At 48.8% G+C, this 27,227-nt stretch overlaps 12 protein-coding genes across 12 annotated transcripts; 5 read left to right on the top strand and 7 right to left on the bottom strand.

The window, feature by feature from the left end:
- Positions 1-301: 301 nt before the first annotated feature.
- On the bottom strand, positions 302-1,260 carry N7481_007587 (aldo/keto reductase family protein; the record flags this gene model as incomplete). The annotated part of the gene is made up of 3 exons (XM_057266806.1): positions 302-801; positions 875-1,138; positions 1,209-1,260. 3 exons carry the CDS (start codon positions 1,258-1,260, stop codon positions 302-304), a joined length of 816 nt encoding a protein of 271 aa, XP_057121007.1.
- Positions 1,261-3,083: 1,823 nt separating this feature from the next.
- Positions 3,084-4,196, top strand: N7481_007586 (uncharacterized protein; the record flags this gene model as incomplete). The annotated part of the gene is made up of 5 exons (XM_057266805.1): positions 3,084-3,292; positions 3,360-3,493; positions 3,559-3,711; positions 3,767-3,968; positions 4,046-4,196. 5 exons carry the CDS (start codon positions 3,084-3,086, stop codon positions 4,194-4,196), a joined length of 849 nt encoding a protein of 282 aa, XP_057121006.1.
- A 689-nt stretch (positions 4,197-4,885) lies between these two features.
- On the top strand, positions 4,886-7,158 carry N7481_007585 (phosphate transporter; the record flags this gene model as incomplete). The annotated part of the gene is made up of 6 exons (XM_057266804.1): positions 4,886-5,025; positions 5,085-5,163; positions 5,225-5,332; positions 5,407-5,738; positions 5,797-6,713; positions 6,764-7,158. 6 exons carry the CDS (start codon positions 4,886-4,888, stop codon positions 7,156-7,158), a joined length of 1,971 nt encoding a protein of 656 aa, XP_057121005.1.
- A 478-nt stretch (positions 7,159-7,636) lies between these two features.
- Positions 7,637-10,125, top strand: N7481_007584 (Zn(II)2Cys6 transcription factor; the record flags this gene model as incomplete). The annotated part of the gene is made up of 3 exons (XM_057266803.1): positions 7,637-8,221; positions 8,297-9,982; positions 10,036-10,125. The coding sequence occupies 3 exons, from the start codon at positions 7,637-7,639 to the stop codon at positions 10,123-10,125; spliced, it is 2,361 nt and encodes a 786-aa protein (XP_057121004.1).
- A 279-nt stretch (positions 10,126-10,404) lies between these two features.
- On the bottom strand, positions 10,405-12,237 carry N7481_007583 (glycoside hydrolase family 47 protein; the record flags this gene model as incomplete). The annotated part of the gene is made up of 1 exon (XM_057266802.1): positions 10,405-12,237. The coding sequence occupies one exon, from the start codon at positions 12,235-12,237 to the stop codon at positions 10,405-10,407; it is 1,833 nt and encodes a 610-aa protein (XP_057121003.1).
- Positions 12,238-14,905: 2,668 nt separating this feature from the next.
- N7481_007582 (flavin-containing monooxygenase) lies at positions 14,906-16,863 on the top strand (the record flags this gene model as incomplete). Its single annotated transcript, XM_057266801.1, has 3 exons — positions 14,906-15,554; positions 15,631-16,490; positions 16,558-16,863. The coding sequence occupies 3 exons, from the start codon at positions 14,906-14,908 to the stop codon at positions 16,861-16,863; spliced, it is 1,815 nt and encodes a 604-aa protein (XP_057121002.1).
- Positions 16,864-17,020: 157 nt separating this feature from the next.
- N7481_007581 (uncharacterized protein) lies at positions 17,021-18,008 on the bottom strand (the record flags this gene model as incomplete). Its single annotated transcript, XM_057266800.1, has 2 exons — positions 17,021-17,867; positions 17,932-18,008. The coding sequence occupies 2 exons, from the start codon at positions 18,006-18,008 to the stop codon at positions 17,021-17,023; spliced, it is 924 nt and encodes a 307-aa protein (XP_057121001.1).
- An 882-nt stretch (positions 18,009-18,890) lies between these two features.
- N7481_007580 (uncharacterized protein) lies at positions 18,891-19,172 on the bottom strand (the record flags this gene model as incomplete). Its single annotated transcript, XM_057266799.1, has 1 exon — positions 18,891-19,172. One exon carries the CDS (start codon positions 19,170-19,172, stop codon positions 18,891-18,893), a length of 282 nt encoding a protein of 93 aa, XP_057121000.1.
- A 251-nt stretch (positions 19,173-19,423) lies between these two features.
- N7481_007579 (uncharacterized protein) lies at positions 19,424-20,101 on the bottom strand (the record flags this gene model as incomplete). Its single annotated transcript, XM_057266798.1, has 2 exons — positions 19,424-19,686; positions 19,837-20,101. 2 exons carry the CDS (start codon positions 20,099-20,101, stop codon positions 19,424-19,426), a joined length of 528 nt encoding a protein of 175 aa, XP_057120999.1.
- Positions 20,102-20,390: 289 nt separating this feature from the next.
- Positions 20,391-20,768, bottom strand: N7481_007578 (uncharacterized protein; the record flags this gene model as incomplete). Its single annotated transcript, XM_057266797.1, has 2 exons — positions 20,391-20,476; positions 20,546-20,768. The coding sequence occupies 2 exons, from the start codon at positions 20,766-20,768 to the stop codon at positions 20,391-20,393; spliced, it is 309 nt and encodes a 102-aa protein (XP_057120998.1).
- Positions 20,769-21,757: 989 nt separating this feature from the next.
- Positions 21,758-24,067, bottom strand: N7481_007577 (uncharacterized protein; the record flags this gene model as incomplete). The annotated part of the gene is made up of 1 exon (XM_057266796.1): positions 21,758-24,067. The coding sequence occupies one exon, from the start codon at positions 24,065-24,067 to the stop codon at positions 21,758-21,760; it is 2,310 nt and encodes a 769-aa protein (XP_057120997.1).
- Positions 24,068-25,891: 1,824 nt separating this feature from the next.
- On the top strand, positions 25,892-27,202 carry N7481_007576 (uncharacterized protein; the record flags this gene model as incomplete). Its single annotated transcript, XM_057266795.1, has 3 exons — positions 25,892-26,546; positions 26,606-26,778; positions 26,834-27,202. The coding sequence occupies 3 exons, from the start codon at positions 25,892-25,894 to the stop codon at positions 27,200-27,202; spliced, it is 1,197 nt and encodes a 398-aa protein (XP_057120996.1).
- Between the last annotated feature and the right edge of the window lie 25 nt (positions 27,203-27,227).

Here is a 27,227-nt window from a genome sequence, read left to right as displayed (position 1 = left end):
TGTCGCGGCTAGATCTGTAGATTCCATCCAGCAGCAAGGAAGGCGTCTTTTCTTCATCGGAACTGTATTCTTTTCGAACCACGAAGGTCTCTTCTGTGATACTCGACACAATTTTTATTTGTAAACCTTGGAAGTGGAGGAATAAAGATATATAACTATTTGGCCATTTTCGTTTCCGTCCAAGATTTATCTAGTTGACTTTCTCAATACTCCGTGAGCTTGGCTGCGGCAGCCGGGTACCTATCACCAACGACTGGGAACCTGTCCAAGATGGACTGGATTGCTTGAAGATCTTCCCCATCTAGGGATACATCCTTTGCATTTTCCTGGACCCTGTTTTCCGACCGTGCCCTGCGACAGGAATAGAGATCGGCATGTCTACACGGCTGCTCTGACACTTGATCCATGACAATGCCAATTGTGCGGACGTACAATTCTCCTCAGCTGTCAGATCACTGATCTTTGAGATAAGTTGGAGGTTTGCATTGAAATTCTCGGGCTGGAAACGAGGGAAGAATTGATGGTAATCGTTCGCAGGTATATCATCAAGACTTTTGATTTGACCAGTAAGCATGCCAGCACCGAGAGGCGTATGTGCAACCATTGGGATTCCCAATTCAGCACTGGTTTGAGCGACATCATTTTCAAAGACATCGGTTGCCCAAAGGCCGATCTCTGCCTCGACCATGTCAATACTGGCCACTGCTGAGGCACGCCGAATTGTAGTGGAGCCGACTTCGCTCAGCTGAATGCCTCCAATCTTCCCCTCTTTGACCATTTCTGAGAGAGCGCCCACTGTCTCTTCAATAGGAACATTATTATCAACGCGACCGCAGCCGAAAATATTTTTTCTTATCGAGGATCCTATTCGCACGATCCACAAAGTTCCGAACTCCAACAGGAGAGCCATCCATAGTGAAGGTTCGCATGCCAACAATACCGCTCTTGACAGTAAGAACAACTTTTTCCGCGTCTTCCGGATATCGAGTGAAATAGCGGTTCATGAGATGCAATAAGTTGTGATCGGGTGTGCCATAAAAATCCGCCCCATTCCAGACATTGACACCTGCATCGAGAGCAGCCTTGAGAATACCGAAAGCCTTTTCGTCGGGAGTCACATCATCTTTCCAGGTCAAACCTAATATAGATATATGTGAGACAATGAGGTGTGGAGTGACTGGGATATTTATATTAGTAGTATGACTTACGTATCAGACCGAGTCCATTTTGGCTGATTGGCTTTCCGGCAAGAGACGTCATGGTCAGCGACAGCTGTTATTGAATTTTGCAAATCTTGCACTTTCAAAAGACAAATTGAGCACAGATAAAAGGATCAATTGACTCGAGAACTTTTTGCAGAAATATGCAAGATAGGTACCGACTCGCCACCCGCCGATGTTTACCCCCGTTATCTCCGTCCACAACTCGCAATTAGTCGGCCAGCAAGTCTCCAACACCAGGAACGAGGAGAACAATCGACATACCTTCAGGAGATAAAAAGGAAGACGGTCCAGAGTACCGATATTTCCGAGCAAATGATGAACATGTCTCTTGTTGCAGATATCACTTGAAATGTGGCCATGATAGCCACCTCAGGGGCATCGAATTGACGCATTAAGCCTAAGGCTTACGACAATGAAAAGAAAAGGAGTGGAAGAAGTATTTTTGGGTTAGTTTTGTTCAATTTCGCGGGGACAGTCAAAGTGAAAGCCCAGATTCTAGCGGCGTCAGCTGCCGGACGAAGCAACCATCTAGTTCTGATATAGCTAGTGACCACGGGGCACTGGCAGTGAAAATGTGCAATCTAGGCAGACATCCTTCTATTAAAAGACATCTTACAGAAGACTCAGGAGTTAAAATTGTCAGATACGATTCCTGTGATCCTAAAACGGTGGCCACGCTGCTAGTCGAGTCCATGCGTCTCAGCCCCGTTGCTCCTGGCCTCATGTGGTGTTGAACGGGAAATAACCATTTCAGTATGTGCATATTTCATCCACGGAGGCAGAGGGCTCTCGGCATGAGATGGATGTTGGTATTCCATCACGTAGAGTATTTCGCCGAGCGCGATACCTCATCTCGGCTCGGTGACTTGAGTGACCTTGGCGACTATTTGGATGCATTCTAGCCTTTTGGAATTCGCCGACGCACGTGCCTTGGTCAATATATAGCAATGGTGGAGAAACGCCTCATTTGAGCGAGGCTCTTGCGCAGGTTGGAGGACACTTAGTGGCCCAGCCATACGATAAGTCCGAATATGTCGTGGTATATTGGTCTCCGCTGTGGAGGAAGGCGACATCCAGGTAGTATCAGGCGACCGGAGAGCATCTTATCAAGTCAATACACGTTTGAAACGGCATTCTGGAAACCATCTATATGTTACCCCTCAAAATCCTTCACAGCAGCACGAGCCATATCCTGCAGACGGAGCTATGACCAAGCCAGAAGATCGGCGAAAATTCCAGATGTGTTCGAGAATCCTCCGGGAGCTTTCCGACACGTAATTAGCTTCAGGTCCCATTTAAATCCATGGGAACTATAACACTGGTTTAATTCGAAATAAATTGTTGACCCCCGAAATGTGGCTTGCGCAACAAGGGGTGATGGCCGGATTTGTTCAGCAACCCGTAGCTAGGATCCAGCCACGCAAGGCTAACTAGCACAATTCATCATATCATGAGCACAAGAATACGGCATCTTGACCGGAGTCTAGGCGAAGGTGTCAGACCTCCCACGGGTTCCGGTAACAGAGACAACGACAACGACGCAATCACCAAACCCAAAGCCACATGGGAGCAACATTCGATGTGGTGGATCCGCCCGCGATGATCTGCTAGCCAGCCATTCCAGCACGTTCCCGCACGTTGCTCCACTTTACATGACCCTCAGGTGTTAATTCCCCTCGATGGCGCTTATCACGGCCTTATATCCATTGTGTTCCAGTTTGGTTTCTTTATGAACCACAAAATGTCATCGTTCCTGCCGGCCGATCTCTGGAGAGATCCGCTGCGTTGAATCCATCCTACAAATGCGAAATTTATCCGCTCAACCAGTATAAACTACGACATCCCCTCCCAGACGCGGCCATGAGCCAGTTCGTCTCATCAGATTACCACGAGTGGGCAAGCACTTCGTCACGCCGTCAGAGTACGGTGTCAAGTTCCACGGTGTCGTCCGCTTCCACCAGCATCCTGTACCCAACCCCTGCGAGCTCACCTGGTTCCAGCTCGCGAAAACAGTCATGGCAGTACTTTGACGAGGTGGTAAGGTTGGAGTTGAACCCCTCAATGACGATGTGAGTTCCTTATTGCTTCTCTCACGGCCTACCTTTTAAGTAGACAAATTTACTAACTTGTGTACAGTAATTTCGTCAAAAGTGGGCAACTATTCAAATTACGCTATACATGGATCGACGTGTGCAAAGATTCGACGGGGGCCCTTAAATGCCTTGAGCTTGGGGGAGGTCTCGGGCAACAAACTCCCTTTGTACATGCTTGTGAGTGAAATGATGGCAATCTTGATTCAAATGCAAATTTTGAAGCTAATGAAAATGAACAACAGTCCATAACACCAAACTCCCCGTTCCACACCTCGAACATCCTAAAGAATCCTCCGACTACCCACTTCGCGTATCATTTCTCGAGCATCAGACCGTCCAGACCGCACATGTGGTATTCATGACACAGCTATCTTATAAATTTGAGAATTGGGAGGGTACGCGATCGCTGAACGGACCCCGGGGTGTTGAACAGTTGCTTACAGTCGACAGATTGTGTCCTCTTTCAGGAAGTTCTTCTTGGATCCAAACTTGTGTTTATTAGTGGCATGGCTGAGGCCAAATCCAAGGGCCGCGGCGAGGAGTGCATTAGCCAAAATCTGCGCATTCTCCGCGGACAGAACAACAAGCGCGTCATGCTATATTTTGCCAACTCACAACGTGGGGGGGCTAAAGAGATATGTGTCTATTCCACGTGAGTCCCTTCTCCTTTTCCACCCCCGGTTATATGCGACCAACGGCTAAATCCATCTCAGTTAATTGCGTTGCCAGCATCAAGCCACCCAAAAAGTCCGGTCGGCCGGTGACGGTGGAATTAAATCCGAATTTCGAAATCTTATCGCAGATGAGAAACTTTCAAATTCAGTTCCTTGATGATAATGGTCAGTGCACAAACCTTTCTCGGCAGCTCGGGGAATTCTAGGGATTCTACTCCGTGGCTGGGTTAGTATTCGAACTCATCGCTTATTCTTTCTAGATTGTAAGGAATTTTGCCAGCTACTGTCGATGGATCTCACGATTAGGTGATCTTATTGGGGGCTTTTTCTTTCTTTTTCTTTCTTGTACTATCTAAGATCCTTTCGGACTTCCGGTTAATGACTAGCATGGTGGAGTTCTGGGCGTGATTTACCGTGTGATACCAATATACTATGAACTTTTTTTCTTTTCTTTTTCATTTATTTTTATTTTTCATTTCTTCTTCTTTTCCTACTTTTCGTCTCGTTTCGGATTAAGAGGAGTAAATCGCAGGCGGGGAATGGGTGTCTACTCTATTCCGTACAGGCAACCAACACTAAGGATAACGCGAGCAACGTTCAAAAAAGCATATTGAAATGACGTGGGGCGCCCGCCGAGCGTCTTAGCAGTCGCGAGGCCCGCACGTGGAGCGAAAGAAGGCCTGGTTTGGCTCACGAAGTTGTGGGGCAGCCCCCACTAACGCCGAGGCCATGTTTAGCCCGGCCCCAACACCGCTTACAGTTCGTATCAGAATGGCCGTGGGCAACCGGGATGTGGCTCTTGTTGATGGAAGTGCAGTAGTGTGACCCAGGGTTCGAGGGGGAGCTCAACGTGCCAGCCTCATTGGCCTCGTGCTTCGGAGAAAGTCACTGCAAAATGGTTGCTGGAAAACTGCTGATGGGATGGGCGCATCTGGTGGATCTGGGTGCAATGGCCTATCAGCTACGGACTACCCTAGGGTACGGAGAAGCACCTAATCAATCGAGCACTAAGTATATCTCGGTTCGCATCTGCTGGTGCGCCCGGTGCATCCTGCCGTGCATCCTTTAGCCCCATGATACCAAGGGGTAACCAGCTTGATCATCGCGACGATGGGGAGGTTTCACCACCGACTATACAAAACTGACCGTGCACGCGATTTCGATCATGAACAGGTTCGTTAATTTTCTGATCCTGCGGGGCTGGAGGGGCATCACTGACAAAATTGCTTCCTAGGATCGATATGTACGCATGCGACAGATCTACGAGACAATCGACCGACAGTCTTACCAGTGGGTAGTCGTGTTAGTCGCTGGTCTTGGGTTCTTCCTCGATGGATATACAGTGAGTATTGGCTGGGGATAATTCACTATAGAGAACAGAGGACCCATTGACTAACGATATTTTTTCTTCCGTAGCTATTTGCCAGCAACATGGCCCTCCCGATGATATCCTATGTTTACTGGAAAGACGAGGTCTCTTCGATAAAACTGACCTGCATCAACATCGCAACTCTCGCCGGGACTCTTTTTGGAATGGTACTCTTTGGGTTCCTGGCAGATAAAAATGGTCGCAAAAAGATGTATGGTGTCGAGCTGGTGTTGCTGATCACCGCCACTATCGGTGTGGTCATGTCATCTCAGGGTGAGAATGGAAGCATGGATGTTTACGGGTGGTTGATCTGGTGGAGAATTTGTGTTGGTATCGGCGTGGGTGCAGACTATCCTCTTAGTGCTGTCATCACCTCGGAGTAAGCATACCACGAGATTCCCTTTGGCTTAAGATCCAAGCTAACTCCGCTACTCTAGGTTCGCGCCAACAAAGCACCGTGCGCGCATGATGGCCAGCGTCTTCTTCATGCAGCCACTGGGTCAAATTGCCGGAAACCTGGTCTCTCTCATCGTTATCGCCATTGCTCGCAATAGCGGGGGTAGTGATGATGTTATCCGCACGATAGATTCTGCATGGAGATGGGTCTTGGGAATCGGAGTCGTCCCGGGTGCTATCGCGACTCTGTTCCGTTTTGCGATTCCCGAAAGTCCACGATACCTGGTTGAAATAGAAGACGACGTTGTTACCGCTGAATTTGATGCGACACATCTCTTCGATGATTCTCCCACGAGCCCTTCTTTTGATACATCGAGCTTTGCCACTGGTGTGGGCAGTGCAATCCACATGCCGCCCATATCTTCTCTCTCTCTCGCCAGCGATTCTATCCACGAGGACGAGGAATATAGCCGTTTGCCACCTGCGACTCTTAACTCGCATTGGCGCCTCGCCCGCACTGACATCATACGGTACTTCTGGACAGAAGGAAACTGGCGCTCTTTAGCCGGCACCTCGCTCTCCTGGCTACTGCTCGATTTCGGGTTCTATGGTATTGGGCTCTCCAGCCCGCAGTTCCTAGCCAAAACCTGGGGCCAACTTCATATCACTCAGGCAGAGCCTAACTGGATGACGGATAGTCGTCCCGAGGCTAGCGTCTACCAGATGTTCTTTGATACATCTGTTCGTGGTCTAATTGTTTTGAATATCGGAAGCTTCGTTGGGGGGCTTCTTCTAATCCTATTCGCCCACCGCATCGACCGTGTTGCTTTGCAAAAGTACATGTTCCTTGCACTTGCAGCCCTTTTCATTGCCTTGGGTAGCATGTTCGTCACCCTATACTCCGGACCGCCTGCTGTGGTCGCCTTGTATATTGTCGGCCAAATACTCTTCAATTTTGGTACGAATATCTGATCCGCATTACTTGAGAGCAACAACTGACATTTCTAGGCCCCAACGCAACAACGTACATGATCCCTGCCGAAATATTTCCTACACGTTATAGAGGTACCTGTCATGGTCTCAGCGCCGGCGCCGGCAAACTTGGTTCGATTCTTGTTCAGATATTCTCCACCTACTATCATTTCGGTACCGGGCCTGGGGACGTGTCAACCCAGCATCACGGCATCATTCTTTTTGTATTCAGCGCTTGTATGGTCCTTGGCGCCGCCGTCACTCATTTCTGGATTCCGGCTCTTCAACAAAGAAAAGGCCGAAATCTCATCTGGGGTGGAAAACCATACACCCTCGAAACATTGGCCCTCGGGCGCATGGGTCGCAAAAGCCGCGAGGCAGATGTTCGAAAGAGAGCTTCCAGGGCTCGAGCCATGTCATTCAGCGGATAGATTTGTTCGCGCATTCATATTTCTTTTTAGATTCAAATGTATAAATTAATTTCCGGTTTTATAAATAAGTGTTGATCTAGTTCATTACTAGTAGTGCTAGTTAATAGTACTAGGTAGTAGTATATAAATGTGTAAAGAAACCTGAACGCCTGATCTAGTACCAAGACAACACCACCTGGGCAAGGCCCTTTGCTCACAATCCTGGAGTAATAAGATTGGATACCCCCATTAGAATATCAGTAACTTCTAGGATTGTTTCCCACACTCAGGTATTCTACCTGGCCATTTCAATGTGTACAATATCCCCTGAAAGCTAGGAGTGAGATCCACAACTGTTCGTTATCAATCGATGATGAATTTGCCGATAATGCCGGAATTCTCCGGAATTCCGCGATAACTCCGCCCTCGTCCACAAGGCTAAAACATCGCTTTTCAAACTTGAGAGCTCCAATTCTCAATCAGAGCCGCTTAAAGCGAAATGAGCGATAATCAGAATCTCCAATCGAGCCCGCGCAAGCGCCGTAGGCCGGCATTGAGTTGCGAACAATGCCGTCGCCGAAAAGTCCGATGCGACCGCCAAATGCCGTGTGGCCCCTGCAAAAAGGTCTATGGGTCGATGGACTGCTCCTACGTCCATGAAGGCAAAGCTGCCTTATCCACCCGACGCGATGCGATGAGGACTAGTGAGAATGAGTCCCCACCTTATCTTGAATCGCAGCAAGGGGTTGTGGATATGCCGATGAGTGGCTTCGATGGAGGTCGCATCGCGCAGATGGAATGTACCATTCGGGTGCTGCAGGATCGCATTGAAAGCTTAGAGCAGTCAGCTCAGGGAAGCTCTTCGCAGTCACAACCGGTTGAAGAAAATAATCCCTTGGGACTAACACGTGCCAACGGTTCAAATAGTCGTCTGGTTGACCGCGACGGGCAGTTCGCTGGCAGTAGACAGGATGGACCACGTCAGCCCCAGACACTGATCGCCCCATTACAGCCTCGTCTGAAAGGAACTGGGGAGAAGACGAGACTCTTTGGAACTACCCATTGGGCGATTGTATTTCAACAGGTAACCCACTTTTGCTACCAGTTTTGATGCGACATAGAATGCTAATGAGTCGAATAGTTTCATCTCTTGCGTCAGGTACGCAACACGGCCAGTTATTCCAATGAAAAACATAATGATATCAGCAAACTCCTCAAGGAGGTCCGGTCACTGAGGCGATTGATCAAGGGTCAACAGGCCCCGCGACTTATGGATCCAACTCCGGCTCTGCTTAACGATCTTCCTTCGCGTGAGATTTGTGATGAGCTCGTGCGGCATTATCTGCGAACTCTGGGACTCATATACCGGGTCCTACACGTTCCAAAATTTTATGAAGAATATGAACGCTTCTGGGAAAATCGCGCGTCAGTTTCGACTGCTTTTATGTTCAAGCTTCTACTGATTCTTGCTATCGGTTCTATCTTCCATTGCAAGCCAGGGCCATCTAGTGAAGTTGGTATCCCTGTTCGCCGTTGGGTATATGCGGCGCAGTGGTGGCTGGCGGGCCCATTCGAAAAAGAATCTAATAACTTGGAGGGATTGCAAGTTCACTGTCTACTACTCCTCTGTCGGCAAGCATATGCGATGGATAAAGAAGTTAATTGGACCTCCGTGGGTACTTTGATGCGACAAGCTATTCATCAAGGCCTTCATCGTGACCCGAAGAATTTCCCAACTCTCTCTGTATTCGACAGTGAAATGAGACGGCGCATTTGGGGCACAATAATTGAGATCAATGTCCAACTGTCCATCGATGCCGCTATGCCTCCTTTGCTAGGACCGAATGATTTTGATACACTACCACCATCGAATATTGAAGACGAGGACTTCGACCATACAACCGCATCTCTGCCACCTCCTCGGCCCACTGGCTTTTATACGAGTGCATCTCTGCAGATACTTCTTCTGGAGTCGTATCCACTGCGATTACAGGTCGCGCGAACGATCAATGAGTGTGCACAGGAGCAGTCGTACGAAAATGCTTTACAGCTTGGCAATGAACTGACTACATCCTGCAAAGAGATGTCACATCGCTTCCATACATTTATCTCTTGTACGGGAAATCGACCTATGCGACCGACACGATTTCATCATCGACTACTGGACACCTTACTGCGCCGCTTTATCCTGAATCTGTATCGCCCATTTACCATTGAAGCTACTCACGACCCACGATTCTATCTTTCCCGAAAACTCAGCCTAGAGTCCGCCCTCGTTACGGCTTCCTATGGCGATGCACCTAGCGATCCTTTCGATAATGAAATACCCCATCGAGACTTTCAGCGACTCTCCTTTTCGGGCGCGGGTTTGTTTAAAGGTTATCTCTCTCTAGATGTGATGGTCGTAATCGGCCTTGAGATCATCACCCAAATGGAGGATGAGGTTGCTAGTCAACCCGTGGGGTCGAGCTCGTTGCCCTTTGACTCGGTAGACCAGATGGCCGAAGCAGCTCGTGCACCTCTTGTACAAGCTCTTGAAAAATTGATGGATCATCTCTATCAAGGCTTGGCTGCTGGCATCCCCAGCATGAAACGGTATTGCCTGCTTGGGGGGATCTTGGCCCAAGTCCGGTCCGTCCCTCGCGGCCAGAAGGCAGAGGTATCTCATATCCGAGAAGCCTTTATGGAAACTATGCTCACTTGTCGTACTTTGCTTCAACAGCATATTACCGGTGAAAGTCAGGTCTCCGCTGAAGACGGGATGCCATCTCTTACACCCGTAGATGGGATGGCTGGTTGGACACCGGAGAGTGTGATGGGATCAAGTTTGGATTCGGAATTTATGGTATGCTTTCTTTCCGCTACGTGTTTGATGACTCCATACTAACTCATATTTAGATTCCTAATCTTGGGTTTGAGGACTTAAGCTTTTGGGATATCCCTGCGTTTGCTGACCCTGCTGTATTCGACCCACAACAGTTAGGATAATTTTCATGTAATATAATAGTAAGGATGAAAAGAGCTTATCGCCACTTCTGAAAGCCAAATTCTATTTTATGTATTACCAAAAAGTTATTTACTGTGGGGAGCTCTAGGAAGGGACGAGCGCTCGTGTTCACGCTCGTGTGTGAAGTCTAGGTTAAAATTCACAGGGAACTTTCCTTTCCGGCTTTGAGTTTTGATCTGCGCACTGATTATTGCTAAGCTTATAGTCTGTAGAAAGTATCATACAAATGGTATCAAAATATAGGGGAGCGCTAAGTTTGATCAATCTTCCTCCACATGCTTCGGGATCTTGAGTGGATGCCCTCCTGAATTAAACACATAATCGTTCATACTCAACAAATCAGGCGAGCTGAATATGAGATAGAAGTATTTTAACGTCCGAGACATCCAATAACTCTCCATCGAATCGATATGGATATGAGCACCTTCTGCCGTCACATCAACAATGGCCGCATTACCCTTCTCAACGCTGGTGGCATTCTGAATACTCAGAAACATTCCCCACGCAACGTCCAGAAGATCCTCACGAGCAGTAACGCGATGCAAAATCAGCATACTCTCGATCATCTCCGGTCGCAAATTATACCTCGTATCGGGGATCGAGATGACCCCTTCAGGTAGACTATGATCCTTAATAAAGGCATCGACAATGACTACTTGATCAGGTTCCCGCTGATTATTCGCCTTCTTCCACACCTCCTGTCTCCAGAACCACTTATTCCAGGGACATTTCCGTTGTGATGCGCAAGGTACAATGTCAAGACGGTCAGGCATGATGCCCATCGGCATGATCTCGTGTGTCCAGATACAGCCGTCCACTAGCTTATTTGCTATTTGTCGGTGGGCTGGGATGTTGAAGAGTTGTCCACCCATTGCGAATAGTCCTCCGGCAAAGCATCCGCGATAATTAACTTGGCCTTCGAGTTTTGTTCGCTGTTTCTCGTTTGGGCTCGTCGTTACTCGCACTAAGCCAGGGAGTAGGAGATCCTTGCTCTCTGCGTTAAGTGGTCGGAAGAGGCTGTGGCTGGCTGCGGTGCGTGTGAATCTCTCGTACATAGTTCGGTATATCGATATATGTCCTCCGAGCAGTATATGGGCCTTTGGTAAAGTCTTATAAAGAGAATCGACCTCGGCGCCCATGGTGAAGAAGTCGCCGTCGAAATTCTCCGTTCGAGCGTTCAGATTTACGGGCCACATGCCCGGTAGTCTTGTTTGATCTTGTCCTTGCTCAAGTTTTGTCATCACATTCTGTGCCGCGTCGAAGTATTTCGGATCGCGCGTGATCTGCGAGAGTCGAGTGAATTCCAGAATAAAAGATCCAAGCTCCGAAGCCGACACCACTTCTTCAGCCTGTTGCTCGTCCTGTCGCGCAGCCTTGTGCAAGTCCCAATGAATGATCGGCATTCTATTTGGAGTATCAAAGATGGTATAGAGCATGTCACCGACCTCGATTGACTTTTGCAATAGTATTGGATCGCCACTCAAATCGTACGCAGACAATAGGCCCCCAAGGATGCGAATATTGACCTCGTGGGTGTTGATCTCGGGTGACAGGGTATCTTCAAAGTTGACGTTCGCCACGGCAGCAACAGCTTGGTTGAAATCCTCTCGCATTCCCATCACCCACAGTGTATCCAAGTTGTCGATTAACGTAGTGGCCCATCCACCCAAGCCATTCTGGGGTAGACCGCTCAGCGGTGCCAACTCATCTGCCAGCCATGCCCTGGATTTGTACGAAGTCCAAGATCGTTTGAAAGCGTCTTGAACAGCTGATTGTCGATCTAACTGGTACCAAAGTGTCAAGCGAGAGAACTTGGAAGTTGGCAGTTGAATATGACGAAGGTTTGCTGGATTGTCTTGAGGCAGCGATGCGATAGACACAACAGGGAAGCAAGCAGGCAGGTTTCGCCAGAAGGAGCCGCTGATACCATCCTGATTTGAAGTATTTTCTGATTCTACTGGGGTGCTGAGATTGATCGGCGCGGAAGTAAGTAAAGGATCGGCCTTGTTCCACGAACGAGTGGACCGGTATAATAGGAGAAGGAAGCAAGCCGCTAGTAAACAGGCCAGCGCCTGGCGTCTGTTCCAATTCATGTTAGGGACAAGCTAATGCGAGCGTCACATAACCAGGTTTGCCGCTGGCATTCTCGATTTTTGGCCCTGGCATTGCCCAGCGATACGATTGCGAGCGAAAGGAGAGTGAAAAGCCTTGCGCGAGGGCGGAGCTCTGGGAAAATAAAATATACGAGCGACCCTGCCAATTCTGTATCTAGGGGGGATTAAATTATTCAAATTGAATGAAGGGATCTGGTTCGTTGGGTGGTTAGCAAACGCGTAGTTGCGGCGGGAGCTCCGGCCGAAGCTGACGACGCGGGACATTAGGGGCATGAATGGACTTGGTCTAGACTCAGGTCGAGCGAGAGCTTGGCTTTATGGGACGGAAGGGTACAGTGTAGTATTATCTGTGGATAGTTTGCTGTAAATTCAAGTTATTTCGTAGAAATCGCAGAATAGTCAAAGGAGAAGAAGGGTATGAAAAATCAGTCCGCAATCTGAAGGGCCTTGTTCCTGGCGTGCAGTGCGACGCCTTGCCCCCTGTCTCTGCACACTGCGAATCAACAGACAGGGTAGTGCAGCCTGGATGCAGGGAAGCAAAATACGGCGATCTGAAGCTCGGCAAAATAGAAAAAATGTGTTGCGAATGTGTTGCGGCCCTCAGTCTGAGTCCGCGCACCCCCCAAGTAGATAGTCTGAGCCTCTCAAATAGTCTTATCCTATGCATCCATCCATTTCAATGAGTCCCCTGATCAGTAAAATACATCATCCATGAATGGAACATGGCTCTCATCTGCGTATTCATCGAATGGGAGGGTGTGTTACTACTCTTGTATGATCCGATCGTATAACATGTACCATGAAACTCACCAAACACACAATAAGAGCTTCGGTGGTGTAGTGGTAACATAATCGCCTTCCAAGCGATTGCTGTGGGTTCGATTCCCGCCCGATGCATCTAACCTTTCAGCCTCTGGCTGATTGCTTTTTTCAATCACATAAATTTTGCTGGTTCCTTCAATCTTTTCAGATCTTTTTTTCACAAAAATTAATTTCCAGAGAGAGAAAAATCCATTAATAAAATATAATCACTAGACCAACAAAATTTTGCTGTTGCGAAATATGCTGCTCTTTTTCCTGATACATACCAAAAGAGTACGTGATGGGAATAAAATACCCCGTGGTGATTGGCAAGGGGGGTCAGTTGCTGGTAGACACCCAGATGAGAGTCCAGGCAGCCAGCAGTGAAAATTCCCACAAAATAAATGGTTATGGACAGGATGTGTAGAAAAAGGCCAATATTAATCAGCAACTCTGATCTAGCAGTCGATGCCGTTTGAGGATCATACGGGTCATCTCGATCCCCGTTCCGTGGATAGTTTGCGACCGGAGACAATCAAGAGAGTACTCATTCAAGTAGGTAGTCATTTATCAGGCTAAAAGTCTATACAAGAAGTGCAACGCAATGTTATTAGGAGATTAAACAAATGATATTAACCTTGAAAGTAGAGAGGGGAGCGCTCGATGGCATCACGCGATCGGCGTAGATCATACAAAGCTCGTGGCAAGAGGATAAGGGGATTGTTTCTTTCACAAATGGCAAATGCCATGGTAGATTGTATGTCACTGCTCTAAAGCAAAAAGAAATCCTCACTGATCCGAACTTGACTCCTCTACAGGAGCAAAAACGAAGTACAAAAAAGAAATGCATCATCCGTGAATCGAACACGGGCCTCGTCGATGGCAACGACGAATTCTACCACTAGACCAATGATGCTAGTTGATGTAAGAGGTTCAGAATTATGGCTACATGAAATCTTTTGCAAACTCCAAGGTCATGAACAAAGATAGCTTCGAGCAATAACTGTTGTGTAACACTACTGCAATATATAAGGGCAGCCACACCATTCCAAGGTTATTAATTGCTCCAGATACAAGTTAGCATATTTGCGCCCGAGTTAGGGGTTATTCAAGTTCAATTTCAAGCAGTTTTATGTTGACCTTGGAAGTACACGATCTGGGGTGACAGGTACTAGTAGTAGTATATATGCCTGAACAAAATATATATCAACATTGAAACAACCTCCTTGCCCACCTGGGTAGGTGGAAGCCACCACAGCGTGGACATCATTATACTGGTAGTACTAGCAAGCAGTAGTAAGCATTGCATCTATTGATGCAAATTGATTGCAGTACCCTGTACCCTGTTAGGTAAATGCAAAGCCACCGGCGGTGGGCACCAGCATTTAACTCGCGGGCGTTCCCCACCAGCCCTGACAAACTTCACTTTCCCAGAACGATGTAGCTTGGAGTTACTACTAGTAGTAGCTTACCAGGAACACACATTCTTAATCCGCAAATACATTAACAGTAAAGTTTAAACAGGCCCTAATTTAAATAAATAAGAAACCACCCCCAACCACTGGCACCACGCAAACTTGAGCAATTCCGGCGCGGGGCTGCAGCACCTCGGACTAGTGCGGGGTTATGCTCCAGTCAGGTAGAAACGAGCAGATCAGATCGAATCGAATCGATCTTCTTCGACAACCCAGCTCTGTTCATTAGTACCATAGCACAGAGCGCGGTCGTACTCCAGGGCTACTGATATTTAAGAACCCCCCCTTCAATTCGATTTCAACCCCCTCTCCCAATATCTTCCCATCTCATCTTCACCATCACCCATCACTACCCCCATTTTATAGCAAAAATGACAACCACCACAACAATCCCCTCCCACGAACGACCCGAGCCAGGCTCCCACAACATCCCCCTAGGAAAATTCCCCTCAACCAACACCACAACACCGACCGACCCCACCGCCATCGCAGAAAGAATAACAACAGCCCTAAACACAGCCCTCAATACCAACCCCAACCCAGCCACTCTGCAAGCCCTCTTCCTAGAGAACAGCTACTGGCGCGACCACCTCGTCCTATCATGGGATTTTCGCACCATCCACGGAGCCCAAAAGATCACCGAATACGCCAACAAGGCTAAGGCTGGATCTGGATCTACTGGGCTAACATTCGAAATCGACACCTCCTCACCACTAAAAGCACCACACACCGGACCAATCGATGCCTTGGGCGAAGTTCACGGCATTGAATTCTTCATCAAAGTTTCATCCGCGAATGGAGCTGGTCATGGCGTGATTCGGCTTGCGGAGGAGGAAGGTAGTGGCGAATGGAAGATTTTCACGATTTTCACGTCCTTGATTGAGATCTCGGGTAAAGGGGAGGCGAAGGGTCGATCGGAGGGTGTTAAGCATGGCGAGTTGAAGGGGAGGAAGAATTGGGCTGATCGAAGGGTTGAGGAGAGCGAGTATCTTTCTTCGAATCCGGCTGTTCTTGTTGTTGGTATGTTTCTACCCCCACTACTACTACTAGTAGTAGTAGTCTCGGAATGGCAAAGCCAGTGCTAATACCATCACAGGAGCCGGCCAAGCCGGTCTAACAATAACCGCCCGACTAAAAATGCTCGGCATCGACACCCTAGTCATCGATCGCGAGGACTCGATCGGCGACAGTTGGCGTAACAGATACCACCAACTCGTCCTACACGACCCAGTCTGGTTCGACCACATGCCATACCTACCCTTCCCACCGCACTGGCCGATTTTCACGCCGAAGGATAAACTGGCCGAGTTCTTTGAGTCGTACGTTAAGCTTTTGGAACTTAATGTCTGGACGCGCGCTGAGGTGAAGTCTTCCTCCTGGGACGAGGGGAAGAAATTATGGACTGTTATTGTTGAGCGCAGGAAGGGTGATGGCTCGGTTGAGAGTCGGACTTTGCACCCGGGACATGTTGTTCAAGCGACGGGGCACTCTGGGGAGAAGAATTTGCCTGTTTTTAAGGGCGCTGATGGGTTTAAGGGGGATCGGATTTGTCATAGTTCTGACTGGCCTGGTGCGCGGGATGGAGCGGTGGGAAAGAAGGCTATTGTTGTGGGCGCTTGTAATAGTGCGCATGATATTGTTCAAGATTACTGCGAGAAGGGGTATGATGTTACGATGGTTCAGCGGAGTTCTACGTGTGTTGTTTCGTCTGATTCGATTGTGAATATTGGGTTGAAGGGTCTTTATGAAGAAGGTGGGCCACCGACTGAAGACGCGGATCTTTATCTGTGGAGTATTCCCCCTCCGCTATTCAAATTGCAACAGACCAAGGTTACGCAAGCGATGAATGCGAATGATGCGAAGACTATCGAGGGTCTTGAGAAAGCTGGGTTCAAGGTTGACCGGGGTCCCATGGATGCGGGGTTATTGGTGAAGTATCTCCAGCGTGGCGGGGGGGTATTATATTGATGTCGGGGCGAGCCAGTTGATCGTCGATGGCAAGGTTAAGGTTAAGCACGGACAGGAGATCAGCGAGGTGTTGCCTAATGGGCTTCGGTTTGGGGATGGGTCGGAGTTGCAGGCTGATGAGATTGTTTTTGCCACTGGGTATCAGAATATGCGTACGCAGGCGAGGGCGATCTTTGGCGATGAGGTCGCTGATCGGGTCGGTGATGTTTGGGGCTGGGATGAGGAGGGTGAGATGCGCACTATTTGGCGGGGTACTGGCCACCCGGGATTTTGGTTTATGGGAGGTAACCTTGCGCTGTGTCGGTACTATTCCCGACTGCTGGCGTTGCAGATCCAGGCAACAATCGAGGGATTGAATTAAGGTTGAAGTGGAGGTGAAGGTATTGATGCCTGGAGGAAGAGAACAGGGAATTTCGGGTATTACGACTAGATATGAGTTAAAATCTTATTTGTTTTGCTTATTTTTAATTTTATTTGTATTTTATTTTATTTTAATTCTTTTTCTTATTCACGTAATATCAACCGAGCCACCCCTCCTGAGACGCAACCCATACTCCCAGAGTGAGAACATGAGTGTATAACCACGACTCCAAAACGTCATGCGGATCGCGCCCACTAGTGACCGTCGCGGACGGACTCGTGAGATTGAAACATACTCGGAGTGATTCGAGGATCGAGCTCTTTCGCACAAACACCTCTAGCCCACCAGGGGTCATCGTGGCAATGCGACTCTTCCGTCGCGCCTGGCGATCGATGAGCATGAGGACGAACTGGTCGGAATTCTGGGATTCGCTTTGATTTTGATTTTGATTTGAATTCTTGGGTAGTTCTCGCTTTTCCCATTGTAGGATAATTCGACCGATTTGCGACTCTGATTCTGAAGATTTCTCATCTTGGAGAGTAAATCGGTAGCTGGGGATATCGTGATTGGGTCCTGCCATGCTGGCGCGGGCAGACCAGCTGCACTGTGCGTCGCGGAAGTAGATTGAAGACGAAGAAGAGTTATCTGGATTTGTTGATTGGCACATTGCTGCAGTGATATCTCGTGTTGGGGTGTGCTCTGGGGGGTCGGATTTGGTGGATTGTTTGTGAATGTGGGAGTTGATGATGAAAGGCTCGTCGAGGGTGGCATAGACATCGCCGGTGCGTAGTTTTGGCCGTTGTACAAAGTCGCGAGTCAATTTGGACTTGAGAAAAGGAGGTTGCCAGACTCCGAGGACTGGTTGTGGGCGGTGATTTGGGGCCAGTTGTTGGATTTGGAGAAGTAGTTTGGGGGCCAGTCGTAATGAAGATTTGGGGGGAGGCCGGGCGGTTTGGAAGCTGGCTTGAATCTTGCCACCAAAGCCGGTATGAGGTGACGAGGGGCTATGTTATTGATTAGCTGTGTTTACTTATTTATATTTGCATTAAATGTGAAAGGATTCCATACCGTTCGTCACTGTTGGTGTCGCTTTCAGAGAAGACCGAGGCGGTACTCATGCTGGGCTGTTGTAGCTGGAAGACCATGGCGATGGCGATGGCGATGGCGATGGGGATCGTGGAGGATATTCATGGAGGCAAAATTCAAAATCGACAAAATCCCAGAGGATGAAAGAGAGTTATAAGGCTCTCTAGCTTCAGCTCTCTAGCACCACACCAGTGTGCTGATCCCGATTACTCCATACGGCCGTACTCGTATTGGGTTTTTCCCGCACGAACCAGGCAAAGTGGAGTTTCCCCTCTGACACCAACATGACCATCACCCTAGTCACTTTTCCTCCTGCCAGGTTTGAGTCCGGAGTTACAACCATCATTATAACTGGTTATTATTCGCCTGCCTGATCTTGTCCATCCACACCGATTGGTCTCAGGGTGATGAGGGGGATACGAGTAGGAGAGGAGACGAACACGGAGACGGACACGGAGAGCAGGGTTCCAAGTCCAGAGTCCACAGTCCACAGTCCACAGTCCACAGTCCAGATTGGGGATCCTTTGCGGCGGGCACCGTCTTTGATACACCCTGGTACCTTTGATACAGTGCCCAGCCCAGACGTCACCGACTCTTCACACGCCTCACACTATCACACGCTCGCACTCTCGCACCCCTCGCACCCCTCGCACCCGTCGCACCACCCTGTTACCAAAGTGAAAATGAACCAATGAACAAATGAGCAAGTGACAGACTGCGCCTTGTAGGGCGGAGAAGCAGTACGATTGGTCGAACCTGCTGACTCGTGCTGATCTACCGAGGCAAGCATGGCGCAGCTGCCAACCGCCCCCGATCAAAGCCTCAAAATCCAGTCATCCAGTCCATCGGGGCCAAGGGCCAAAGGGCCAAAGGATGGAGTGGAGGGCCCGCTGAACCAAAACATAACATGAACACTAACCATAATACTAATCAAAATTTACTCAATGCCAAGTCGGCCACGGTCGCTCGACTTTTCCCGGACTCCGCGTATTCGTATCCGCACGAAGGTCAAGGCCAACCTTAGGAAAGTCAGCTCCCATGGCGCGGTGTCGAGCTATCGACTCTCCGAAATCCGTCCCGTCTCCTCTATCCCGGTCACCCTTTTCAGCCTTACCATCCGGATGGCTCAGGGGGTTTCTTCCATTCCTTCGATCGGCGATAATCTCCCAACACAGCCCAGCCCCAGCAGCCGCAGCAGCCCCAGCAGCGCAGACCGACTCCATGAACCCTTGAGAAATCAGCGACCACGTTGACAAACTCAAATCGGACGCCCATTGCCCACCAGTGCCCAGTCTCGCACCCAGCACTCACTCATACTCGCACTCGCACACGCACTCAGCGCATCAAAAATTGTCGGTCCGAATGGCATACCACCCTGAAACGAGTAGGCCGTGAACGACTTGACTTGACTTGACTCGAATCGACTCAACTCAACTCGTAGGGTATTCCCAACCCGCACCCGCCCGGTCGCACTCTACATATTCAGACTTGAGGAACGCCCTGCACCACCACCGCCATCATCACCGCCATCTCGTGAATAAACTCTCAACCGTTTCCCGGGCGCATGGACGGTCAGCATACTGCATGATAAGAGTGTCGATACCAGCTGTATCATCGTTGAGCTGACTGGTATGACATGGCAGAGCTGACATCGAGGTGAGATATCAGCTGGAGTTTGGCGTGGAGGTCTGGCCTGGAACACAGCAGGTGGATGGCAGATTGGTAGGGAGGTCCAGCCTGGTTAGTGGATTGTGTTGGTGGTGGACTGTGATTAACGTAAATGCGATCGGAATCTGGTTTGTTAGGTTGGTGCGTAGCTGGTGGAGGTGTTGGAATGGTGAGTTGGCGGATGTAAGATTAGAATGATGATCTTGTCAAGTTGTATACTATGGTGAGTGCGTATGCCATTGAATTTGTAGTTGTCGGTTCCTGGGTTAGAAATCAACCAAGCGAGAATCCGGCGTGTGCGAGAGCGGGAGCGGTCCGCGCAGTGGAGTTCAATGGGATAGATGTAGATATCCAAGATCAGCTTCTCTTGAAGGTCAGTGACACTGGAGGTTGGTAAGTTGATGTCAGACCCAGTTCCAAGGTCCGACAATCCCTGGATCAAGTTCAACCAGGAGATCTCAGGAACCAGACCAGGCCAACTCATTGGAAAGGAGTATATTATATCAAGATGACGGAATTTATTTAGTATCGACGTTCAGATTTCATACAGATTCATGTAAATGCAACGCTCGATCGGATCGGCCAGGCCAGCCAAATCCGATCCGATCTGATCCGATGTGATTCCTCATTGCCACTGCCGTCCAGGCTGGTTGGATGGAATCGCCAATCGTTGCGCCCGGGAATAAACATCAGGAGAAGTGTTCGCTTGGAATTGCAAGAGAGAAAGAAGGAAAGTAAAGAAAGAGGTGTGGATAAACGGTGGAGAGGATCGATCAGAGTGGGGTGGTAGCGTGGGATGGTTGATGCTCTTGTGGATGCGTCGGTGGAGGTGGATAATAGCCCGAGGCTGAGGGGGTATCTATACATCACATTGCATTGCATTAGTAAATTAGGAATTGCTGGGTTATGTGGGATGAAAAGAACGAACAGGAAGATTCAAGATCTTTGGCCGCACTGATCGACTCTGCGCGCAAATGGCCGTAATTGCGCATCCGCACGTTCCGCATGTATTGGCCCTGCTCGTAGGAGGTGTTATAGCGGCCCTGGTCTTCGTTGGGATTGTAGTGTTTGAAGAGGGCGGCGCCGAGAGCTGTCACGGCGAGACAGGCGCATAGGACGATCACGATGATCGCGGCTTGAGTGAGGGCCATGGCGAGTGGAGGAGCAGTGGATAAGATGTAGATGTAGATGTAGCGGTGGAGGTGTGTGGTGGGGTGGATGGCAGTCAGTGCATGGCGAGGAGACAGGCACAGACACTGCTCAAAGCGAGTGTGAATGGGAGGAAAGTGAAGATGAAAGAAGAGAAAGAAAAAGAGAGGAAAAGGAAGAAAGAAATTGAGTTGGGAAGAGTAGAAAGAAAGAGTGAATCGAATCGAATCTGCGGGCCCCGCGGGTTACGTCGTCCCGATGGCGCACTTTCATGGGAATCCCGGCCGATCGTTGATGAGTCTTCCAAGCTTGCGTCGGATTAGGTTTGTATACATTGAGTGGCCGTGGCTATAGTACATATTGCGATGCATGTATGCAGTGCTGGTTTACTGTACTAGCATACATATTGCTAGTTAATTGAGGGTATACTATAGAGCATAGAAGATAGTTAGAATATACCCGGTCTACCCCGTCTACTCGTACAATAATTGAGACAAAGTATGAACAAAAAGTACGATCGACCAAAATAGCAGACCATCAGACCCACCAAACCCATCCAGTTCGTCCAGTTAGTGGGAAGCTTGGCCGGCAGTGCAGTCCCGATTGGTTGAGTATCACCGGTTATGCATTCACAATTGCGCTGCCTACTGTGGGGATGTTTCACAATCCCATTCTCCGTAGCATCCATAGAATAGACAAAACTGACGAAGATAAGGTCTACAAGTATATTAATATGGAATATCTAAATTGCTTTACCTTTATTCTTGCACTCCTTTTTTAGTATAAGTAGAATATCATGCAGCCCCACCGTTGGAACCAGAGAGTCGCGCACGCATTTTTAAGACCAACCATGTGATATTCTAAATCAGAAGAACCCCTGCAAAGGCCATAGCAAATTGATCAAATTTGGATTTTGGAATAACCATAGAAGTTACTGTGTACCACTCAAAGCAATAAGTTACCTAGCAAATGTGGGATCGAATTCCCAACCTCAAACCCGACTCGTTTTAATTACCCTTCGAAGATGCGGAGAAATAATAAATGCCCCAACGATATTTTTAAGAATATCTCCGTCTTCGTCGTTCATCACACGGAGGGTGACCTCGCTCCAGTCATCCGCTTTAGCCCTCAACATCTCCCAAACCTCCTTGGAATCGTGAAGATAGGTCTCGAAGTAATGCAAAACCAGGGCCGTGGCTGCATAATCTCTGCATTTAGCCTTCTTCAAGATATGCTTTCGACTGCCAGTCATACTGGCCAACTCTAGATTATCGTCTAGATACTCCTTGATTCGCAACTCGAGTTCAACTTTCACGTACTCTTCAGTCAAACCAATGATCTGCAGGAGACCATCGCTCCACTTCCAGTATCCCCCCAAATCTTGCATTGAGACAAGTTGGTGGAACTTATCCATCTTGGATGCTGGCTGTGGATTCTGCTGGTGGAAATCGTAGATAGGATGGGCTGCAGCGGTAATGTTTCTGCGTCCAGCCTGGCGTGTGCGTGGTGGATTTAGTCCGTCACGGCCATCCCGAGAACCACCCCGAGAACCACCACTCCGAGAGCCGTGAAACCCTTGGAGACCAACGTCTTGACGAGCTGCAGGAGGCATGTAAATACCCACATCACTTTGACGAATGGATGCCGAGCTATCGACCGGGGCCTCCATAAATCGAGAGCCATAGGAGTGCGAGGGTGGAGGGCAAGGGGGCGTGACAGCTGGAACCGTCTCATCGTCAAGAAACATGAAGAAATCTCCTTCGGATTTCACATCTTCGTCATGGATATCGTGAACAGCCAAGAAAGAGCAATACTTTCCAGCGACCTGGAATTGAACACCCAGCCTTTCACATTCGCGTTGAACAATATCGTCTACCATGCTCTCATATTTGACAGTAATTAATTCGTTGTCCGCATCCTTCGCGGAGTGAATCCATCCGCGGCCTTCTTCGAGCTCGCTCGTCGCTTTTTTAGCGGCTAGCTGGTGAATAGTTTGACCCTCGCCGACATCCTGGATAGGGATCTCAAGCTCGAGAGGACCGATGTTACTGTTGGCGCGAAGGACGATCTTTTGGGGGACGGAAACGAGTTCCTCAGAGAAGAGAAGGTAAACGGTTGATCGAATAAAGGGGAAAAGAGGCGGGAGCTCGGTTGGAACCTGCATAATTTTGGGAATCGAGAGTTCTGGAAGTGTATGTTGAACTTTGGGGATTGATTCGGGTTCCTCGTAGTTCTCGTCAAAGAGAGGAATTGGCTTGTCACCCTTCTCAGTCACGGAATCTTTCTCAGTCACGGAATCACCATCGATAGAGTTGGGTACTTCGACCTCCATGAACTCCTCACTGGTAGCATCCTGTGGATCAAAGTCCAAAGTAGTATTAGATAAACGTCCCATCAAAGCACCTTTCAGCATGCGAATGACCTTTTTGTCAAGCTCTTCCAGGTTAAGGACAGTTTGGGAGAAGCCACCACCAGCTCGCGAGATACCCTCAATAAGCGCGTGAGAAACGCTATCGCCGATGCCGAGAGTTAAAAATCTCGCAGATCGGGTCTTCTTTGTTTCATTGACAAATCTGATACATGCCTCTTGCTCCCAGATCTCACCATCGGTGAGAAGCAAAATATCGGGAAATTTGTCCTTGTAGCTCATCCGAACTGCATTGTGGAGAGCTATAAGAATATCCGTACCGCCGTGGTCCGCATGGATACACCTGGTGAGCTCGAGGGCTTGCTCGAGACTAACCCGGTTGCAGGGCTTGCTCTGTTGCCACAACGAACTGAATTGAGTTCCGAAGGAGAGAATGTTGAAGTGGGTCCCCGATGGAAGTGACTTGAGGAAAACCTCTAATGCAGATCGAAGGGTGGGAATCTTGCTTTCCATGCTCCCACTCCGGTCGATGACGAAGATGATTTCTGAGGGATCCGATGGGATTTGAAATTTGGGGACAAGAGATACCATTAGTGCTCGCTGGTTTGGCAGTGTGGGGTGTTTTTCCAGAAAGGCACATGGTAGATCTTGCTTCGTTGCATTGATATTCAAGACGAAGTCAGCTTCCATGGCGGAGTTTGTGCGAAGTTTAACTGATGCATAGCAGGCTTCGTATGTGGATGCGGGCATGACGGAGGTCCGTCCTAGATGCACATTGATTGGGTGGCCGGGTGACTGAATAGAGATTATATTCGAGTCCTTCTCCATTATAACGTCGACTAGGATGGAAGCTCCACCGCGATATTGTTGCAATGATATATATGCGTTCGATGGATACGCTGATTGGGAGCCGTAGCGCTGGGCAACGACCATGGGGACCGTGTATCGGGGTCCGTTAGTTTGAGCGTCCTGCTTCAACTCTCCAACGAGTGTGATTTCGATCAACACTTTCTCGCCAGCTGGGAGGTTTCCTACGCGGGTACTAAAGACATCGGCAGCGTCTTGGCTCTGGTGAAAGACTGCCGCTGTTATGCCTGTGGCTTTGGCCTTTTTCTATTCATCATCGGCTTGCTTGCGTGGCTTGACCACGCCCTTGACGGTCTTGTCGCCGATTTTGCAAATGAAGGCTGCAACGCTTGAGCCTTCGTACAGTGGGAAGGAGTAGAAAACTTCAGGATGGCCTTGGTAGATGAAGGGTTCTCATATGTCTGGGTGATTACGGTTCTAGAGGAGGCCGAGAGCACGGTTGCGTGCACGTCAAGTCCCACTTGGGGGGGGTAGGTTGTATAGTGGTCTTGGATGTAGGAACAGCCTGACATCTTGATGAATGAATATATTGATGATGAATGATAGGGTTGTTGAGAGATATATTTAAAAGAGGAGGGTGGATAAGAAGGAAGATGGGTTTTCAGCTCAGCTGGATTGAATATGAATCTTTGAAATAGTGTGTTGATAGTTGACATCTCAACAAAAAAAAAACGGCAACACCTTCTGCTTTTATGCCCGAAGACACGTGATAGCACTCGTCATCACGTCGACTCATTCAAATTTAATATTCAACCTGACACACTCTTTGAGAACATTAAAACCTTGAAGATATGACTGTCCTCGAGAGACAGCCATATACACAGATCCAGGCCATTCCATCTTGTGACTCACTGCGATTTTCTTGAATAGACTTCTAGGTGGAAATAACCGATAGCCACGGATTTTGCAGTCGAGAAACATGGTTGAAACCCGATTATGTGGACTCGCAAAAAATCGTGGGCCGCTCCCAAAGAGAAAAAGGAAATGCGGAATTCTATCGGTGTTCTATCGATATTCTACTGCAGTATGTTACTGGTGATATAATAGCCGTGAGTCGGTGGTTACTGAATAACTGCGACTGGGAGGGTCTTATGTTTTCAACTCTACATTTCTTCATGGCACCATGCAAGGAAGTTGACTTGGTGTCTTTCGACTCCGATCTGCTCCTCGAACTTGTGCAATGGCAGTACTTCCTCACAGTTCGCGAAATACATCAGAATTACATTTGCTTATTATCTTCCTAATAGTATCTATGTATCCATGCCCAGTATGTAATTGTGTGCCCAGGTGTAAGCCTGAAGGTTCCAACCTGGGACTTGGAAGGTTTTATAATACTACCATAGTATCAGCGCAAGGAAGGTACTAACTCTGCTCAGGCTCGTTGTGCATGATTTGGCCGTCAGCACATAAGTGCGGCATATCCAAGTTTTAGTATACGAAAGACTGGAATGGTGGAAGGCCTAGGTGGCGATTGGGGGCAAAAACAAAGATTCAATAACTACACATTCAAGTTATACACGCAGTAAACAGAGTATACGGACAAATCGTTTTACTCCGCTGGGGGAATGCTACTAGTACAGTTAGGGCGAGTTAAAACATGTGATCACCCCCCCGACATCAATCTGACGCGGCGATACCTTCCCTGCCGGCAACTTCTATAACCCATTGTCTATCTTTATATTCTATCCCTTCTATCCGTACTAACCCCCCAAACTCAGCCAAGCTTTCAACATATTCACAAGCCTCCAGCCACTCTCAACAGGTGACTTTCCGTTCTGAACCTTCTGCTCACATCTCTGGTGTTGGGTTGTCTCCTAATCCTCTATCCTTGAATCTTAATATATTATGTCTTTTCAGTATTCTGGGATTACCGAGCGGGTCTTTTCTCTCATGCCAGCCTCTCGCCGGCAGAAGCTTGGTGACTTGCAGGCTCGAGTTGTGAGCGTTGCCTCGCAAATTTCCAACGCTTCGCATCAAACTACTGTGTCTGACTTTCTAGAGGCAAAAATCACTGAGCTAGAGGCGGAGAAGGATTACATACGATGCATCAAAGATGGGCTTCTCGAAGCCCAAGAGCAGGGATCTCTCGCGAGCATTGAACTGGAGGAGCAGCTGGGCCCACTCCTTCATGAGTTCCGATCACAAGCCGACATCGTTCGCGCCATGAAACGCGACCAGCGAACCCTCGTGGAGGACCTTCAAGACAAAGTTGATTCCAAACGACTGCAAAGTACCGATCCAGAGGAGGACGACGGACTCCTCGAGCGGGCTTACCGAGATGCAATAATGGAAAGAGTCATGTCCGCAGTTGCGCGGCAGGCCAAATCCAAATTCGACCACGGAAAGTTCAAGAGGCGAGTCAACAGGTACTATGGCTTCAAACAGCCCGCGTTCCCGAAAAGCTTTTCATGGTGTCACGTTCTTGGTTTTCCCACCCCCGCCAGTATCGCGAAAGTTGCTCATATCGTTCCGAAGAGTCTTTCTTCGGAAGAAATCGCACACATCTTCGGTCAGGAAGATGATGTTATAACAGACGCAAGGGGTGGTAAGAGTTTCCTAATGACCGGATTGAATTTTTGACTAATAGATCGTGGTATTCTATAGCGCTTTTGTTGTACGCTCCGATTGAGCTGCTCCTCGACACCGGGGCGATTGCCATCGTACCAGTCCCGCAGGGAACATCACCGATCGCTCAATGGAAATGTGTCGTTCTGGACGAGTCACAAAATGATGAGATAGCTTGGTACTGCGGAGATGGGACTTCGATCCTAGTCAAGGTAATTCTCACCGGGATAGCCCTCGTACCGAAGACAGTGCTGAATACCTGAATAGGATCTCGATGAAAGGGAGCTTCGATTCCTCAACGATAATCGCCCACGCCGCCGCTACCTCTATTTCCGTTTTCTCATTTCTTACTTGAACGCGAAAAGACTTGGCAAGACCTCGGCAGTCCGCAACATCGAACAGCGCCGGTTCTGGCCTTCAGATGGTGCATATTTGCACCGATCCACGCTTGTCGCGCTTGCTCGCTGTATCTCTGGCAGCGAAATCCCTCCCTCTCTTCTTCACAACATGACCTTCGAGGGGTCGAGCAGCGCATTGCGCGATGAGGAGATTGGCATGATGGCGGGGGCTGCCATCAGAGAGGAGACAAATAGAAATCTGAGGGAAGCTGTGGTGTCGACTATGTGGGAGGATTGAGTTGCTTGTGGAAGGGGGAAGGGAG

Source organism: Penicillium waksmanii (assembly GCF_028829765.1).
Source record: "Penicillium waksmanii strain IBT 27052 chromosome Unknown utg000007l:1.0-4314555.0:1.0-4317578.0, whole genome shotgun sequence".
Lineage (NCBI taxonomy): Eukaryota > Fungi > Ascomycota > Eurotiomycetes > Eurotiales > Aspergillaceae > Penicillium > Penicillium waksmanii.
This window is presented reverse-complemented; position numbering and strand designations above follow the sequence as displayed.